The 19,892-nt window shown below is 37.4% G+C and overlaps 2 protein-coding genes across 2 annotated transcripts; both read left to right on the top strand.

Annotated features, from left to right (window-relative positions):
- The first annotated feature begins 5,694 nt into the window (after window positions 1-5,694).
- LOC141604675 (putative galacturonosyltransferase-like 1) lies at window positions 5,695-7,382 on the top strand. The gene has a single exon (XM_074423121.1). The coding sequence runs from the start codon at window positions 5,888-5,890 to the stop codon at window positions 6,953-6,955; it is 1,068 nt and encodes a 355-aa protein (XP_074279222.1). The 5' UTR covers window positions 5,695-5,887; the 3' UTR covers window positions 6,956-7,382.
- Window positions 7,383-9,358: 1,976 nt separating this feature from the next.
- Window positions 9,359-18,962, top strand: LOC141604674 (protein DA1-like). The gene is made up of 11 exons (XM_074423120.1): window positions 9,359-9,816; window positions 11,291-11,381; window positions 12,624-12,792; window positions 13,040-13,160; window positions 13,360-13,443; window positions 15,108-15,227; window positions 15,344-15,556; window positions 15,665-15,727; window positions 16,136-16,254; window positions 17,430-17,488; window positions 18,297-18,962. Exons 1-11 carry the CDS (start codon window positions 9,703-9,705, stop codon window positions 18,614-18,616), a joined length of 1,473 nt encoding a protein of 490 aa, XP_074279221.1. The 5' UTR covers window positions 9,359-9,702; the 3' UTR covers window positions 18,617-18,962.
- The last annotated feature ends 930 nt before the right edge of the window (window positions 18,963-19,892 follow it).

Below are 19,892 nucleotides of genomic sequence, written 5' to 3'. Positions count from 1 at the left end.
AGGAGGAATAAAAGCTAAACTCTTGGACTCTTATTCTACATTTACAACTTTGTCTAAATATTAAAAGAGAAATAAAGACACTTGAAATGAATGATCTGACTTCCTTCAAATGTGAGAGCAAACTAACGAACTTGGACACGAGCTAACTTGTCTTCCAATAATAATACTCGAGACCATATTCGTATCAAAACCACCCCCCCGGACCATTGGCAGACATGCAACAAAACCAACCGAAAAAACCACGACAGACCGACATAACAACCCGGAAAAGGGACCGATCTGCTGGGGGAGGGGCGAGGGGTAGGGGAAACACCAGATCGTCCCAAAACCGTCACCATAAACAGAAGATCGCCACCAAGATGAGCTATGCTCATCGACCAGACACAACAACCGACATTCAAGACACCGGAACTTACCAGAACATACCAGGGGTGGGGGAAGGAGCGGGGGAGAGGGGAAACACCTCTGGACCGCATGCGACGCTTTTGATGACAAGACAGGGAAACGCGGAAGGACTGAACTCAGAACAACCACACGAAAACACCTGACAAGCCAACCGGACAATCAGGTCGGTAAAAGAGAACTGGAGAAAGAGAGGAGCGAAATCAAGCCATAGGGGACCGCGGCCGTAGGGAGGCGTGTTCAATCACCGGAGATGAGTCAAGGAATGACCCCATCTCCGGCGATGGGTAGGGGGAGGTGATTGGTAAAGAGAAGTGGGGGATCAAAGTTGAGAATTTAGGGTTTTCTTTTTTTAGAGAGAAGTGGGAGATTTTTTAGAGAGAGAGTTTCTTCGAACCATATATACTAATATACAACATATTTAATACCTACCATAATAATGTTTTCATATCATATCCTTCTATTTTATATAATGAGTGTTGAGTATTAGAGACATGTCCGTCAGATAATGTAATAGATAGAAATAATACAAGTAACTAGTGTCGATGGATAATTACTAAATATGATTAGAAGTATACGACATATGTACATGCGAAAATAAAAGTATTTGTATCATATCCTTCTATTCTACTCGGTATATATGAGTATCATGTATATTCGACACATGTACGCGAAATAATATAACACATAGAAAGAATGAGTAAAGGGTAAGAATGGGGACTCAACTTTGGGTTTTTTTTCCAACAAGGACCCCGACGTTTATATTTTACAGTTTAGGGACTCCTTTCACTCCGTCAAGCAATTTAGTTTTTGCCGTTAACAAAATGCGTGCTAGCTTATCAAAAGATGACACAAGCAGCCAATTTAGTTTCATCATGTCACTTTGTCACCTCATCAATTAACAAACATAAAATGAGAATGATATCAGTGATCACTAATATTTAATAGCTAGTCTTGCTATAGACGGGTATATTCGTCTATTTCTATAGACGAGTCAAATACAATGAAAGTGGTGATATTTTTTCCCCCACCACCCCATTTGTTGTTTGCCCTATTAAGAAAGTGGTATTGTATTTGGCCCGTCTTTCATTATAGACGGATAGTGTCCGTCTATAATGAGAATTTGTGAATATTAAAAGCCACTACTAACGGTATAGCTGACAAGTCTGACCTGACCCGAACCCAAACCCGAGCAAACACGACCTGATAGAACCCGAAATTTTGCACCCAAAATCGACCCGACTCAATAATCAGCGACCCAAACCCGAACCAGACCCACCCGATGATGACTCGACCCGCGTTTGACGCGATTAAATTGATGACCCGACAATTATTAAGCTTAATGTTGATCAACATGAAAGCGATTTAGTGTTTATATTAATAAGTTTGACTTAATAATGATATAATTAAACAAAATAATGGTTAAAAACAAAATTTAATGGTCAAAATTTGAAGTAATGTGATAATGTAACCGTACCCGATAATGACCCGACCCAACCTGATACATCATTTGACCCAAAATGACCCAAATCAAAACCGACTCGACCCAAAAGGGTAGGCTGACCTGACCTTGCCCAAACCCGATATTACCCGACCTGACTTAACCCGACCCAAACCCGATCCAACTGAAATCAGTTTGGGTCGGTCATTACCGGGTCTGGTTAATTTTTCTCATTTTATATTAGTGATATTCTTCTCATTTTATGTTTGTTAATTCATGAGGTGACAATGTCTCAGTGTGAATTTAAGGAATTGGCTGCTTGTGTCATCTTTTGACAAGCTAGCACGCATTTTATTAACGGCAAATACTAAATTTCTTGACGGAGTGAAAGGAGTCCCTAAACTGTAAAATATAAATGTTGGGGTCCTTGTTGGAAAAAAAATCCAAAGTTGAGTCCCCAATCTTACCCTTTACTCTAGAAAGAATTGAAGTAACTAGACCGTCGACACGAAAGCAGTGACAATTATTGCTAGATGTAACCCTTTCCTAAATGAAATGCTCGTATCAGTCGTATGTGATTGTAATATTTTTGTCAGTACATCAACCATACACTGATACACATCACGTAAATTACATATATCCCATTAATTTCTGGGTATTGGTCATGTAATGTCCCATATTATAGGGGGTCAGTACCATAGTGCACAACACTTGGCCTCTTCAAAAACGTAATGAATTGAAATGTTTACTTGAGATTTTTATAGGGGCCAAATAAAGGCGTTCGTCTTCGTTTGTGGATAAAAATCGTAAAAATTTTAATTGAAATTTTCGAAAAAAATTCAAGTTTCTTTTATACTATAACCCGTTCGTCTTCGCTGAAATTTTTCACCCCTTCTGAATTCAAATCATAGCTCCACCATTGCTTGTAGAACAACGATGGAGTTGGGGCTAGTAGAGACGTTTACCCCACTGATGGATGAAAGTTTTTACCTAAAATTTCCGTTTTTTTTTTTTCGAGTTTTCTCTATACCATTTTCCGTTTTGTCCCGCTCTAAATAGTTCAGTTCTGTGACTTCTGTCTAGTTTACCTTCATTCAATTTAATTAAACTCATCTTTTTACAAATTAACTCAAGATTCGAGCTTCACCCGACTCGATATAACCCAACATGTTTATTGTTCATTTTCTATAAATAACTTGATACTACTTGACCCGAATCCTTAACGACGGACCTAATCTGCCCCAAACTCTCGCAAACCTAAAATTGACTCGGCCCAAACTAACCGAACCCGAATTTAATCTAATTAACCCGTTTATCAGATTAACCCTAAGTGTTACCAAAAACCTCAACGACACCCGTCGTAACGAAGCCGTCACCTCGACGCCTTACACCAAACCCTAAATTCCTTAACATTTATCCCATTAATTTCAGGGTATTGGCTATGAAATGTCCCATACTATGAGGGGTCAGTAACATAGTGCACAACACCTGGACTCTTCAAAAACGTAATGATTTCATATGTTTACTTGGAAGATCTTATTGTAGGTTCAATGTTCCATTTGTTATATTATTTTGTTCATCATAAATGTTTTATGTACTTTATTAGGCATTCAAGGTTATACACATGATAGTATGCAAGTGTTATGGGCATGCAACTGCCCGCAGTATGCTCCTTTCCAATCTAAGCGGCTGCTAAGGTAGATGCATCGTTAGACGAAAATTTCTTATGTTTTCCGGGAGTATCGTACACCTTATACCTAAAACTAGTCAATCAAATGGAATATTATAATAATTTAGGTGTAAGGAGTACGATACTCTCAGAGGACACAAGAATTTTTCTCGTTAGACATGTGTCAGAAAAACCGTTGCTTAGAATGTTAGATTCAAACTCATATATATCATCGTTGCTTGGAATGTCAGATTACTTGGTTTAGAAAATTGATAGGAATTAGGATCGTGAATATTTAAAGAGGTTGATGCCAGTTAGTTTTATGTAAGACCCTTATATATCTACAACGTAACTGTTTGAAAATTGTAATAAGCCGAATAACATTATTCCGTATTGTAGTTATCATGAATAATATGCATGCAATAAGACTAATGTATACATTATACATATATGTAAAAGGTTTATTTGAATTTTTAATACAAGCAAAAATGTTGACATCATATATGTGATGCGTGTAAGTGTGCAACACTATATCTAGATAACAAGGAGGCATTTATTTGTCCATAACAAGTAGGTGTAAGTTGTATAATAAATGTCGTGAACAAAGAAACATGTGACTTAAGATTCAAACAAACGTATTTTTTTTGATGACGATGGGGTTGAATCCCACTGGATCATGCATTCCCGCATCACCACATGGACCATGTAAGCTATCCCTTTCGGGGGCTGCAGTGGCCAAATGATCATCGCCCCAATTGGTAGTCGAACCCGTGACCTCTCAACTCCTGCATTTCTGCAAGCTTCAAGGTTTAACCCGGCTACTACTGGACTAACACCACTTGGTTATAACTTCGTATTTATATGCCTAAATAATAAGATAAGAATTAAGAATATCATACTTTTAAAAATATCAAACTCCTATAGAATTTTTCAAGTCCCTATTTCTTAGACTAGGATGAGAAGCTATATATCCCACCATTGACTTACTAATTACCACATTCAAATTTGTGGTAGTTTTCAAAATAATTGCATTTCAATACTTTGGACAAAAACAAATTAGGCACTATTCCATAATAATCTTGTGTTATGTGTCGATGACTTTATGAACTAGACTTGTGTATAGTAAATCAAGCTTCATTTTTCGTGTTTTTGACCAAACTCATACAAATATACTCCTTCGTCTTGGTCAATAGTTATCAATTTGACTTTTCTGCGAATTGAAGAAGATTTCAAACAAAGATAACTATTGACTAGGATGCATGGGGGAATTGAATACTCTGTACTCGGTATGAGACTATGCATGATCGAGTTATAAATAATACATTATGTTCGTCATTAGGTATACGAGTTCTTTTACAGATTTCTATAGACTATAGTATTCAACATATTAGAGTTATTGTATTAAGTTGCTTCACACTATGATGCTAAAAAATGGTCCCTAAATTATAGGATTAATTTGTTGATTGTTTTACGTGCATTTGACCTACAAAGAAACTTCATGGAACGTAGCTGATTCCAACCAGATCTAATTCACTTTGTATTACTCGTATTTGTACAATATTGACTTATAGTCAACTTTGACCTATAATCCATTTTAGGCTAATAGTATAAGGTTATTCTTCATGGTTTTTTTTCATGGAATACTTCTAATGTCCTTCCAATTCTCCATTGTCCAAAGCTATGTTATTCCGCATTTCACTTTGGTCGCATATCGGACACTTGAAATATCCGACATAATACGATATTTCCTTCCAGTGGCGGATCTTGGAGCAAACAATAAGGGAGGCCGAGGACTAAACTGTTTTATAGTGTGTGAAAATATAATATTCAATGACCGATCTAATAAGGGAGGCTGGATGATAATTTTAAACTAAATCTGAAAAATCTCGGCATAACTAAGGTCCTGCACTGCTTCTTTTTACACCAAAAAGTTGCAAAATTCGATGAAAATAACCACCTACTTACTTATACTCAGACATCATATCGTATCCGATACATATCTTCGAGTCGGTCCGATGTAGCTACATAGTACGGAGTAAAACACATGGAAGTTTGAATTACACGTAAATTAAAATTGAAATAAAAACAAGATCCATGATTCATGAAGAAGACCGAAGACCCCACATTAGAAAATGTACAAAGCACCCATACATTTAAGAGTCAATTTTCAACATGTGATTTTCACACACCAAAATCTCAATTTAAAGCATCCATTCCCTACAAATTAAAGCATTCTTCCCTCTCCCTTAAAGCTTCCTTCTCTTCTTCTCACTTCTTAGCTTAACCATCTTTATCATTCTCCTACTACCCAATTTCACCACCATATAATCATATATCATATATCGTATACCATATCATAATTCACACATACAAAAATGTCCCTTAGAAATCACCAACTTTTTTATTTTGTCGTCGTGTTTCTAACAACTACTGGTGCTGGTGTTGGTGCTAGTGCTGGTGCTTCACAGAAATTCCGTGAAGCACCACAATACTACAACGCACCAGAATGCCCTAAACTACAGGACCAGATATCCATATCCGATCCAAATACAACCCTGGTATGTTCAAATCAAGTCGTACACGTGGCAATGACCCTTGACTTGACTTACATCCGAGGGTCAATGGCAGCAATACTCTCATTACTACAACACACGTCATGTCCACAAAACGTATTCTTCCATTTTGTCATTTCCACCACGCGCTCAAGCGCGTCAGAGCTACGCGCCATTGTGTCGGCTACATTCCCGTACCTTCGGTTCGACCTTTACTCGTTTGATGAAAAGGCGGTAGCGGGTTTAATCTCGACGTCTATTCGGTCCGCTCTCGACTGCCCTTTAAATTATGCTCGGTCGTATTTAGCCGAAATTCTCCCACGTTGTGTTGGGCGCGTGGTGTACCTAGACTCGGACGTGGTCGTGGTGGACGACATTTTTAATCTTTATAATATCGAGTTAAAAGACGGTAAAACGTTGGGTGCACCCGAATATTGTAACGCTAATTTTACGTCTTATTTTACAACTACGTTTTGGTCTAATCCAGCGTTGTCTATCACCTTCTCTGACCGTCACGCGTGTTATTTCAACACGGGTGTTATGGTAATTGATTTAAATAGGTGGCGGGCGAATGATTACACGCGTCGAATTGAGGAGTGGATGGAATTGCAAAAAAAGATTCGGATTTATAATCTCGGGTCGTTACCGCCTTTTTTACTTGTTTTTGCGGGGAATATTGTACCGGTTGATCATAGATGGAATCAACATGGGCTTGGAGGCGACAATTTTAGAGGGCTTTGTCGGGATTTGCATCCCGGTCCGGTTAGTTTATTGCATTGGAGTGGGAAGGGGAAGCCTTGGGTCCGGCTCGACAAGAACCGGCCTTGCCCACTTGACGCGCTTTGGGCCCCGTACGATCTCCTCCAAACTCCGTACACTCTCGACTCGTGAGGTTGCTCTGCCTCCGCGCTTGTTACTAAGAGTCGGGTTTATTAACCCGATCATGTACGAGTTTTAGGTTAAACCGTGTCACTAAAATTCAGCATAAATTGGATCTAAACTCTAAGGTCTAAATGTGTCACGGCAAATTAAATAATTGTAAAACTCCTATGATAGTTTTACAATTAGCCGTGACAATTTACGACTTTTATCTTATATATAATTTTGACCATATTTTGGCGAGACGGGTTAACCCAACAATTCGTGTATTTCGAATGTTGTGTACAAAAATGTGAGCCTCTGGCGCTGCATAGTCGGAGGGATAATCGTGATTTTAAAAGTAAATGTAGATAATTGTTCAAGCTACATGTTATCGATATTTTGAACAAATGTATAATAATCATGACAATATACGTAGATACGTAATTTTGAGGTTTTTTTTTTTTTTTTTTTTTGTTGGTGATGATATATAGTAGTAAGTAAATGTTCTACTTTCCAAATAAAGGTCCAATTTTGTTGTACGTACTCCTAAAACATTTGATTAATGAAGAATCAATCTTTATTATTGTGTAGTCTCTCTTTTCTGCCGATATGTTTGACTACATTTCATTCATCCATTCATTTCATTTTGTTTAGAATAAGCGAGTAGAATTTTGAACAAATGTATGAAAATGAAATGAATAGGATTAATGATCAAAACTTAAAAGACGGAGTAATATGTTGAAAGTTTGAAACATGAATTTGTGTAACCAAGTGTTTAATTATCAAGCTTCATACTAATCGTCTTTGATTCGTGATCATCGTATAACAATCGAGTATTTAGGAGTATTACATAATATAGACATGTCGGACTAAGTTCTGTATCTTAACCCAATTTTTTTTTTTTTTTTGGTATATCCCATCCAGTTTATTACAGATTTGAGTCGGGTAAGATCACTAGAACGATAACCCTCGACGTAATTAAACTCAAGACCTCTAATTAAGTTAGAACAACTCATACCAGTTAATTTAAGGGTTTAACCATAATTACTTGAACCTCTATTTAAGCAACACTTGGCCTAAGGTCTTTGTCATTGATTGATGACTAAACAACTAACTACAACATGTTCAATTGTTCATACAAATGAAATGTTTACATTTAATATCACTTTTTCAAAAGAGGATATGGGCCAAACAAACATCAAGATTCAAGATGGACCTAGAAAAATTGGACAATTAGATGTTTAAGAGTGGGGTATGCTGTCTGTACCTGAGACAGTGACCAACTGACCATGATGAGCTCCATGACTTTCAAGTTTCAACATTGGAGCAATGCATGATTGGATATACACCTAACGTACGAAGTAAGAACTAGGAAATTATACAAGGAATTAAGGAGTATATCATTATTGACTTTACCGGAGATGTCTTAATCTAGTGGTTAAGATGGAGGTATTGTGGACAATAGGTCCCAGGTTCGAATCCCCCTCCTCTATATTGTAATGCGATTTTGTGCGCGCTTCGATTGACAAAAAAAAAAAAAAAATCATTATTGACTTGGTCTCGTGTTCGAATTGTAAAGTTTATATTACATAATTTGTAGGTACTCTAGCATTGGCGGATCTAGGATTTAAAAATAACGGAGGCGAAAAATTTCATCGGGGGCGAATAGGTAATGGTATAAGCGAAACTCGAAAATTTTCTCAAAAATTCTAACTAAAATTTTTGCGATTTCATCCGCCAGCGGGGGGTGATCACCCCTGCTAGCCCCCTAGCTCCACCACTGGGTTTTTGTACCTGAGTCAGTAGGTTTTTGGCGTTGTGAGAAGGTACTCTAGGCAGTAAGTTGCGTTGTTGTGTGATAAAGTTCTGATTATTGAATTACGGATCTACGATTAGTCTTTTAAAGAGAAAGAGACAAAATACACATTAAAAATCCTCTTTAATGCTCACGGATAAGCTTGGATAGTACTGTATTATTGTAAGAATAAATAAGTTGGATTTGTGTTACTAAATCTGATTACGTGATTTGGTCGATTTAATTGTGAGAAAAATAACCCTTTAAAATCAACCCTAACACATAATTTTGAGAAAATAACCCTTTAAAAATCGCATGTCGCATTCGCCCTTATTATTTCCTTTATAAAAAAAAAGGGAAATGATAAATATAACCCACTGAGTTGTATTTAAACATTTAATACCCTTCTATATTTGGTATTGATTTAGAAATTAAAGAGTAAATTACACATAAATCAATGCAATTAATGCATATATTAACTATTTATTTCCTCTTTTAGTTGCTTAAATACAACCCACTGAATTGTAAATATCATAAAAAAAAAAAAAAACCGATAATTAATTCTTCTTTGAAAAAACACAATAATTCTAATGAATTCATTTTGCTTAATTTAACCTCATATAAATAAAAATAATAATAAATACTTCTTATTAATTCAATTCAAATCCCGTCAACATCAAAACTATCTCGACGACCGCCACAAGTCTACTCCCTTCCATTTTCCCTCCTCCCACTCTTCCACCTAACCCACCTCCCCCCTTCTCTATTCCCACCACCATCACCTTCCTTCAATTATCCGCCACCCTAAACTCCGCCGTAACTCGTCAACACCGCCGCCTCAACCACCGTCTGCCGCCCCCGACAACGGCGATTCCTCCGACGTTGTCGCGGGCGGATTTCCGAAGAAAATCCTACTTCCGATTCCTAAAATTAGGCATGATCATATAATAATAATAGTAATAATAATCGATTTTGATTATATATGGGTTGGCTTAATAAAATTTTCAAAGGTTCTAATCATAAACTGTATGAAGGTCATAATAATGATTCATATGTTGATAATGGTGTTGTTTCCAATACAGCGTCTACTTCTGAGGTATATATTTCAAATTTAATTGCTGTTTTTCTAGTTTTTATGATCGTATTATTCGGAATTTGTATGTTTGATTGTGTTATTATGTTAAAATGTTGTGTAAGATCTTGCTGATATGTGATTGAGTTAGTTTTAATTGGTTTAGTTTGGATTGAGTGGTTAAACGATGTCGTTTTTGATGATTCCGGCTGGTTTTCGATGTATATTAGGTATAATTCGGGTGTATTACGACTTAGTTTCGAATGAGACGGTTGTTCGAGGAAATTATTGTGAGATTATGTCGTATGAGGATTAGGTGGCTAGTTATTTGCTAATTTAGCGGGGTTAGACTTTAGTAGGTTTAGTGTATGATTTAGGGCTTGGTTGGATTGGGTGGTTAAACGATGTCGATTTTGATGATTTCTGTTGTTTTTTCGATGTACATTAGGTATTAATCGGTAGCATTACGCTTGGTTTCATATGAGACAATTGTTCGAGGAAATTGTTGTGAGATTAAGTTGTATGAGGATTAGGTAGGGAGTTATTTGTTAATTTAGCGGGGTTAGTACTTTGGTAGGCGTAAGTGGATGGTTTAGGGTTGGTTGGATTGTTAGTAATTGTTACGCGAGTAATGGAGGCAATAAGCAAAGTTCGAGGTAGTCGTGGTGGTTTGGTGGATAATGAGGGTGATGAAGATAGTTATAAATAAACTACCCTATGAAGCGGTAATAGTTACCTACCTCTAACTAAGATAATGTACTAATGTACATTACCGTTGTAAACTACGTCGTCCTTACCCAATTTCCCTAAGGGATCCCTCATATTTAGGCGCGTAATGGGGTTGGATGTATGCAACCTTGCCCAGTCAACATAAAGAGGAGAGGATGTGCAAGTAGTTTAGAGTGCCAAAATGGGAAAAAAATGCGATTGTCTCAATCTGGAAATTGCATTGTGAATTACATATGGCTGCTACTTCACAATAAAACGAAGTGCAACTAGTTTAATGAGCCATTTTGCTTTATTCCATCATATTCCGAACCCAAAGAATAATACGTCTTTAGCTCTATTGGAAATAATGTATAATTACCTGAGAGTAATAATGATTCCACTACTCCATATCTTCCATTCATCACTATCATTTCCTCCTTTTCTACTCTGTTTTGAACTCCATTCCCTTTAACAGTTACCTCTGATCCAAGCATTGATCTCGCAATATATTAAAATTAGACCTTAGGAATTTGTCTGGTAAAGTGAATATATGCGATATGGTGGATTTGACACCATATGTTGCTTAATTATCAGGAGGATGTCAAAGTCATTTGCAGCTTATTGACTGTGCCTTTTCGTACATCATAAAGTCTTAAGTGATAAGGGGGAGATTGTAACTAGTACAACGCGTTTGTAGTATATAATTCCTTTTTCCTTGTAACTGTTGGAAATGACGAAGAGTACTTGTGTAACTGCGTAAGCTTGTCTGGTGTTTTTAAACTTCTTCCAGGAGCCTGATGTACAGGACGATGACGAGGACATAGATCGAGCAATTGCATTGTCACTTTTGGAAGAGGACAACAGAAGGACGCCTGTTTTTGGTAGGTTATCTAATAGTCGGTTTAGTTTAAGTGGGTTTATTCGAGATTTCCTTCGCCCCATGATCTCCGATTCTCTTCCAGTTTCTGGTAGAACTCGGCCTCTATATTTGTCGTTGTTCATTTTAACTTGGAGTAACATTTGTCTTGAAAGAGAGATTACAAATTTAAAATATTACATGGGAAAAGGTCGAAATTACCAAATCCTGAACTTCTGATGATAATTTGAACCTGTATAGCTGGACTTGTGACTTTCCTGTTACTGAGGCCTTAGGGAATAATACGTAGACCAACAACTAAAAGCCTCACCAATAACATTCTGTGATCGCAAGAAGATTGGAATGGGTTCCTTGAACAAAACTATTAGAGTTTTTTTTTTTTTTTTTTTTTTTTTTTTTTTTTTTTTTTTTTGTATGGTTATTTTGAAGCCAAATTTATAAAAGGATACAAAATTCCAAACTACTCTCCCACTTTTCAACTATTGAATTGAGTTTAGTTTTGGTTTTGATATTACAAACAACTTTGGTCGGTTTTGAGAAGGGTTAAGATTGACGTGCAACATAGTCTTAAGTGGCATGTCCTTCATGAGGGAAGGCTTTACTTGAATATATTTGTTCTTTTATCACTTGTCCATGAGATGTTAGAAATAACGTATTGTTATAGTGATATATTAAGTTATAAACCTAGAATTCCATCAAAGAATAAAGCGAAGTGGTATAATGCCTCAAGGTTTTAATGACTTCTGCGGTTCTGCCATATCGCATAGATTGGAAATTCTACCAAAATTGTTAAACAACATTTAATGCTGGGTTGATAACATTGTCACGTTCATAAGGTGAATGTGAAAGAGATGCGTATATGGGGCTCAATATGTGGCTTTATGAAAATGGATTTGTTGAGAATTGTAGCTATTTGTGATTAGGTAAAACTTGGATCTATTGAAGATATGATGTAAGAGTATTACTTAAGGTGGTTTGACTATGTGAGGGGGCGAGTGAGCCAATTACAGGGCTTATGTGGTGGGGAAGTGATAAGAGACTAAGAGTATAAGGGGTAGGGGAATATTGTGCAGTTGTACCTGTTCCCTTTTGCTCTCCGACTAGTACCAGACGGCTTTGCAATCAAACATCTCTGATGCACTTCCTCTAGGTTTATTATGCTGTCCAAATAGCTTGCCTGTAAAATTCACTTTTGCATGAAAGTGCTTTGTTTATCTGTAACACACATGTATTGGTGGTTGGGCAGATCATGGTTCTCAAGTGAAGGAGGATGAAGAACTTGCTAGGGCTCTTCAAGAAAGTTTAAAGGTTGAGTCTCCTCCACAGACTCCACAGGCTCCACAGGCGCCACACTATGAATATGGGAATGGAAGTCTGGTTCAACCAATTTCTGTACCCTACCCCACAGGTTACAGGTATGCAGTAAACATTTCTGCGTTTGTTTCGTTGGTAAAATTTTACTTCGTTCTGGATTCTGTGAATATGATTAATAACACTGAATAAGGTTCTGTTATGAGTCTTATGAGTTATGACCACTTTGGGAATTCCTTGATTTGAGCTCATTGCTTTGCATATGATCTTTATTTATCCTTCTGTCTACTGCTCGGTATTTATAGATATAAAATTCCAAGTAAGATAAGTATTTGTCCTCCTCTGTGACAGGATCTGTGCTGGCTGTCGCTCGGAGATTGGTTTTGGCCGTTTTTTGAGTTGCATGGGTGGACTTTGGCATCCTGAATGTTTCAGATGCCATGGTTGCAATTCACCCATTTCAGGATATGAGGTACAGGGGCTACTTTCTATTACTCCATTTTTATTGAACTTCCTATTTGGCTTTTATGGAGTTTTAAAGTTGTAAAACTTTGGCTGTTAATATGTTAGATAATATAGAAAATTGTAATGTGAAATCAAAATATCTAAGGATTGTGAGGCTCAATATTTGCCACACTGGCTAATTGATTCAGCATTTTCTCTGTCTGCAGTTTTCTATGTACGGAGGCTATCCTTATCATAAAGCTTGCTACAAAGAGCAGTACCACCCAAAATGTGGTGTATGCAGGCAGTTTGTAAGTGTACTCTACTGAAAGCATTTCATTTTCATGTCAAGATGGAGGCCTTTACACGGCAAACATTATGAGCTGAACAGTTTGTTAAAACCCCATTACACATAATGCACATATATGTAAATACAAATGCTATCAGCTGTTTATGGTACTTGACTTATCATGAACCTTTTGCCTTTGCTGATAATGCTCCTGTCAACAGTTTGATACCATGGTGTTACTGTGTAACCTTGACTCTATTGCCTGAAGATATCCAAAAAGTCTAGGTACATCAAATTGGTGTGTATGTTTTGCTACTATGCACATGGAGATAACTTTCTTACCTACTCAGTAGTTTGGCATCATAATCTGTCTATGAAGGAACTTCATAGTTTTCATATTTTGAGTGCCCACTAATAAACTCACCACTTGGAAACTTTCCTTTTTGTGTATTATTTGGGTCGTTATGGTTTGTGATCCCTCATCTTTCATCAGCTCGCATTTACCCTCATCTTACTGCGTTCTTCCATTTTGTGCAAAACAAACGAAGAAGTTTATTCATGGACTGAGGGAGTACCTAATATAATGTAAAGTGAGAGGCCAGTATGCTTGGGATACAGTCTTTCTATCATACTTTCTTTAATACCTTATTACTGCCTCCATTGCCGTTCAAATGCCATGGTTTAACACCGTTCACTGTTGGCAAACTCTGAACTCTAATTTTTGACTTGTAACGTGGCACAGTTCCGAGTGAGTACCTACATTCATTTAAAAAACGCCTTATGTAGCTCTTATTCTAGCTTATACTAATGTTTATTGAAGCTCCTTTAATGATTAATGTTTCCTTGGGATCGTTAAACATGAGAGAAGTTGGTTTGATTATTTAATGAGGGTTCTAGGGAGGGTTAGAATGGGGGATCTGAGGGGGTGGAGGTGGCATTGTTTAATTAAGTGGGTACAACGCAAGTAAACACGTGTCACACTTGACAATACTCCTTGGGATTCAAATCTGAAATTTGTTAGCACCAAACTGGTTAATGCAGGTTGTAACATAGGTCAAGGGGGGCAAGGCCCTGCCATTTGAACACTAGCGATCCGCCTTTACATTAACCACTTCTTGGTTTTAATCATTATTGTTCTTTGTGGCTTCTCTAGTTCTGACTTCCGAGTATTCCCTTAGTATAATCGTTTTTGTAAGGAGAACAAATACGAGAAAATTCTTTTTTATATGGGATCTATGAATGTTTGATTTATTCTTGCTCTTTATTTTATTTTCTTAGAAATCATGTTCTCCGTAACATATTTTGTTTCTGATCGTAACATTAGTTTTCCCTCTAACTGTGAAAATTGCCATATGGAAAGTTTATGAAACGGCACTAAATTTAAATTCATTCTTCAAACCTATTTGGACCTATTGGAAGCAACATGTGGAATTTACATTTTCTCACATTCCAAGCTCTTTCCCTTCATTCAGAATTGTGAAGCTGGCTCTTTGATGACTAATACTTGGCTCACAATTTGAAGCCCAATACTCACCTTTGTTGTTTATCGAAACAGTTAGTTGGTTGATTGTATGGATGAGAGCAAATCCCAGTACTCACTTAAGTTAGTGTCGCTGTTTACGTAGAACTCATTGGTGTGACTTGTCACTTGGTGCTAATTATTAATATCATGTTTTTCTTGTGCAGATTCCAACAAATCCTGCTGGCCTTATTGAGTATAGGGCACATCCCTTTTGGGACCAGAAATACTGTCCTTCTCACGAGCTTGATGGCACTCCAAGATGTTGTAGCTGTGAAAGAATGGAGGTTTGTCACTGCTCCAACAGGCAATTGTACTTTGCCATGTTATTTTCTTGCATTTCCGAAACAAAAGTGGTAATTCTGAGAATGCTGATAATCCCTGAGTGTTTACGCATTTGTAGCCACAAGATACAGGCTATGTTCCACTCGCTGACGGTCGTAAACTATGCTTAGAGTGTCTCGACTCTGCAGTCATGGATACAAATGAATGCCAGCCACTTTACCTTGACATTCAAGAATTTTATGAATGCTTGAATATGAAAGTGGAGCAGCATGTTCCTCTGCTTTTGGTTGAAAGGCAAGCATTAAACGAAGCAATGGAGGGAGAAAAGCAAGTAAGTGCCATATGTGAAAGGCTGCAGTTAATGTCTCCCCCTTGGTTTTAGAGTGATGCTGATTTTGAATTGGTTGACCTCTAAAATTCTTTTTTACTGTTTTGGCAGGGTCATCATCATATGCCTGAGACAAGAGGGCTTTGCCTCTCTGAAGAGCAGACTATTTCTACGGTTCGGCTCTCTTTCCTCCTCCCACTCCCAGTTCCTATTGTATATGTGAATCTTGGTATTAAATGTCGAATTGAGATTTGATCTCAGAATCGATCATCTCAGCCTGATATTGACCGTTGCACATAAATGCGTCTGAAACCAATTTAAAATGTGGTTGTGAGGACCTTCAAAACCCTGATATTTCGGTCGCTGTGAGGTGTCGTGCCCTGTATGTAATACCATGTTATTGTTCATGTGCCTTGTGTATGTAGTGTGCTGCCAAATGTCATGTGTGTCACTGTTGGTCATTGTCTGATTTCGAGAATTTGCATTTGCTTGCTGGGTTGTCGTAAAATATTTGGAATTTTGCGAAAATTTGCATTGGTGTTATATTTTCTAGCAATATGCAACCGGATTTTGTCGTTCCAGGTGTTACGAAGACCAAGGGTTGGACCTGGGACTAGAACTATGGACATGGTAACAGAACCTTACAGGTTGACTCGGCGTTGTGACGTCACTGCAATCCTTGTCTTGTATGGCCTTCCCAGGTGCGTTTCTCTTCCTTTTCATGTGTATACAACAACAATGTGAAGGTAGAAAAGTATTATCTTTGTCTTTGCTTGAATGCGTTGCATATGCTAGATTATTCCCTAGATTGCTGCACAAGTGTCATCCTAGCATCTTAATATTGCGTGTTTGGCTCTACACGTGCCTAGTAGTTATGATTGGAATTTATTTTCTGAAACGTTACTGTTTAAACCCTTTTTTTCATAAAGAACCCTGGTAGTTTTGTTTGTGGGAACTCCCATCACTCGGATACAGTGACTTCACTATAAAAAGAAGCACAACTACTTTATTAAGGGCATGATTTCTACTTAATGGCTTAATGTCTTACTTTACGTACTCCAGTGTAGCGACTAGGGGTGATAACGAGCCGAGCCGAGTATGAGCTTGGCCTTGCTGGGCTTGTGCTCATAAAGGAAAACTCGAGTTCAAGCCGATCACGAGATCACGAGCTTACCTGAGCTTTAAAACATTGTGCTCGTTATCAAGCTTACGAGCGAGCTAAACTCGAGCTCATTTCGAACCTATATATAATTGCTGAATTTTCGGTTTTTTTCCTTCGATATTTTTAATATAATAAGGCTCGAAGGTTATATTTACAAATATTTGGAAAATCAATGGGACATTTGATATGTGTGATACAAATAGATAATCATGACAATATTTTTTTTATAAAATATGAGCAATATCTTATCTAATCACACAAGTTCGAGCTGCTCGCGAGCTTTTCGAGTCGAACAAACGTTAGCTCGGCTTGACTTGTTAAAATCTCGAGCCGAGCCCGAGCTCACACGAGCCGAGCTTTGACCGAGTCGAACTCGAGTTGCTCGCGAGCTGTCTCGTCTCATTATCACACCTAGTAGCGATCATGAGTACTCTCTTTTCTTTGCTTTCTACTTTTTATTTATGTTTGCACTGTCAAATATACGTGTTGACTGTTGAATAAGGATACTCTTAATAGTCTAACATGGGTATAAGTGGAGGACAACTGCCCATGCATGCGGAGTTTCATAATAATGGTGGTATCTGATGTCTAGAAATGAAAGGATTCTATGTTAAAGTTCTCATTAACGCCAAATGGCTTTATAAACAAATCAAATTCTTGGCCATTTTTTGAAGTGAATTGAGTCTTTCATGACTGATGTCCTTATACGTGCAGGTTGCTTACTGGTTCCATCTTGGCTCATGAGATGATGCATGCTTGGCTTCGACTGAAAGGTGCTTCCCTTATTTACCTATTCATGTAACATCCTTAAAATTAAAGTTTATGCTGGTTTCTTCCTGGGGTGAAGGTATTTGATATACGAAGGTGTCTTATAGGATGTAAACTTTTTCGTTGTTACATATTTTTTTTCTCATTTTCAGCAAAAAAGAAAAAAAAACTATTCAAGTGTTTCTAAAGCTTGTCATATTTTCAAATTGATAGAGTGAGGAACAGTTCAGAGTTTGGATTTTGTCAGCTCGTAATTCAAATTATAGATCCCATATGTAGCCTGTTATTCTGAGTTAAGCAGTTTGTGACAATTTTACTTCTACAGTCGCTTCAGATTCAACATCACAGTTCTAAAGCACATTAATCACTGATGATAAATCATTGCTTGATGACTGATGCATATTTAGATACATGTTATTGTTATATTTGTAAATTTAAACTGGGATTTGGTGGGCCTTATTACTGTTTAGAAAGAGTGAAGATGTTTGATTTATCCATGGTATTAAATCTCTTTTAAGACTGTCTCTGAATCTGTCATCGAGGCCTGATATTGCTACTTGTTGAGTTATAAATGTGGTCGATATTGCCTCAAAAGCCAATCAAGCCAATCATAGTAACATTCGTCATGGTCGTGATGCTGTGTCGCGAATGATATTTATTACTACCATGGATATATCTGGTCTTAGCAAGTCTTGGGTTAGATGGTTCTACAATATAACCCGGCGAGCTTTTAATAATGTTCTTAAACCTTTGGCTTTTATCCTCTTTTGTTGTACTAACTATTCACAGCAAAACCGATTGTTCCATCTACAGGTTTCCGAATGCTTAATCCACAAATTGAGGAAGGCATCTGCCAGGTGCTGGCGTACATGTGGCTAGAGTCACAGCTCGGCCCCAACTCTGTTCCTAGAAACCAGTCGGTTTTACCCGCTGGACTTGCTGCCAGATCATCAAGCAGCAGCACAAGATCACCGTTCGAGATGAAGCTAGGTCAGTTTTTCAGAAACCAGATTGAGTCCGATATTTCGCCTGTTTATGGGGATGGTTTTAGAGCTGCTCATCAAACAGTGCTCAAATATGGTCTTCCTAGAACACTTGACCATATACAAATGACTGGTTCCCTTCCTTTTTGAAGTTCTTGATATCATGTACCCAATCATATATCGTACCATTCAACGCATGAGCACTTAGATCAAGCACGGGTTTGAGATCGCTTTACCACCTCTGTGACCAGACCCGACTCGATTCAATCGAATGTGAACGAAAGTGGATAGTGTAAACCAGAAAAAAAAAAAAGAAAAAAAAAATATTGTATTATTCAAGAATTTCAGAATGAACAATTTTTTACACCTTAGAGGCGATCCTTATAAGCCTCTTGATCTGTACAGATTGATTATTTGAAAACCGTAATTAGTCACTCGCTTTGTAGCCCCATTGTATGAAAATACTACGAGTATTATATGGAGAAATTGTTGTGCATTTTTGCGTTTGCCAGTTTTGCATGATTTTTGACGGGTAATGGCACATACTACATAATCGCAAAGTTATTTTCACTGTAACGTAAAAGCTAGCTTCTGTGGCTCGAGGATGAGGACATTCACCAAAGCAACTGCCACCATCGACTGCTGTATCAGGTAACAGTTTTCCCTTTTTTCGTATTTACTACGGAGTATATTAGAATTAGATTAGATGATTAGATCATTAAGTGCTCGTCAACAACCGAACACTCTGGTTATATAGGCTCTAATTGCCTTCCTTATTTCACTGCTAGCATATTTTTTGCATTATGCTTTTTCTATTTTGGATGTGTCTTTTGTTAATAGAAATACTATATCGGTTTAAACTTAAGACGGATATATGGTCTTTAGAGAGACCAATTGATGCCATAGACCTTATTACTTACAGACTTACAGTACACTACATGATTTAGTGCTCTGTGTCTGTGCCATGGTGGCCCATTGGGCTCAGTCTGAAGTTGCTTTTATCTTGCAAATCCCACTTACCTAAATTGTGTCCAAATTGTGTAATCCTTAAGACTTCTAAAGGTAAATGAAATAATGTTACAGGGTGTTTTGTTACCACTCCTTAAGACCCTATGTTATGTATATCGTATATGAAAGAGTATCCTTGAACGCCTTTTTAGCATCCTTGTGGGAGGCTAGATGATAATTGGGATATTCTCTCGTGTACCCCTCAACTTTTTCATTTTCTATGATATACCCCTCTTTTCATGCAAAAAAACTTTGACCGTCAATAACTCTGGCTACAAGTTCAGAATACGATAAACTTTTTTTTTCAAATTGACCGTCTTTAAGAGGTCTTCCGTGTGAAAAAAATTCACCGACGTTTCAACTCATAGTCGGGAATTATGGTTGGTCAAAGTTTATTCATTAAAAAATGTTTGACCAA

This window comes from Silene latifolia, chromosome 10, assembly GCF_048544455.1.
Source record: "Silene latifolia isolate original U9 population chromosome 10, ASM4854445v1, whole genome shotgun sequence".
Classification (NCBI taxonomy): domain Eukaryota; kingdom Viridiplantae; phylum Streptophyta; class Magnoliopsida; order Caryophyllales; family Caryophyllaceae; genus Silene; species Silene latifolia.
The sequence above is the reverse complement of the archived record's forward strand: the minus strand, read 5'-3'. Positions and strand labels throughout refer to the sequence as shown.

What these genes read in the sequence shown, in the direction of transcription:
- LOC141604675 (XM_074423121.1), top strand. Translation starts at nt 5,888, where the DNA reads ATGTCCCTTAGAAATCACCAACTTTTTTATTTTGTCGTCGTGTTTCTA.
- LOC141604674 (XM_074423120.1), top strand. Translation starts at nt 9,703, where the DNA reads ATGGGTTGGCTTAATAAAATTTTCAAAGGTTCTAATCATAAACTGTAT. An exon ending in CCCTACCCCACAGGTTACAG is followed by an intron (nt 12,793 to 13,039) that starts GTATGCAGTAAA and finishes CCTCTGTGACAG; the next exon opens with GATCTGTGCTGGCTGTCGCT. An exon ending in AAGAGCAGACTATTTCTACG is followed by an intron (nt 15,728 to 16,135) that starts GTTCGGCTCTCT and finishes TTGTCGTTCCAG; the next exon opens with GTGTTACGAAGACCAAGGGT.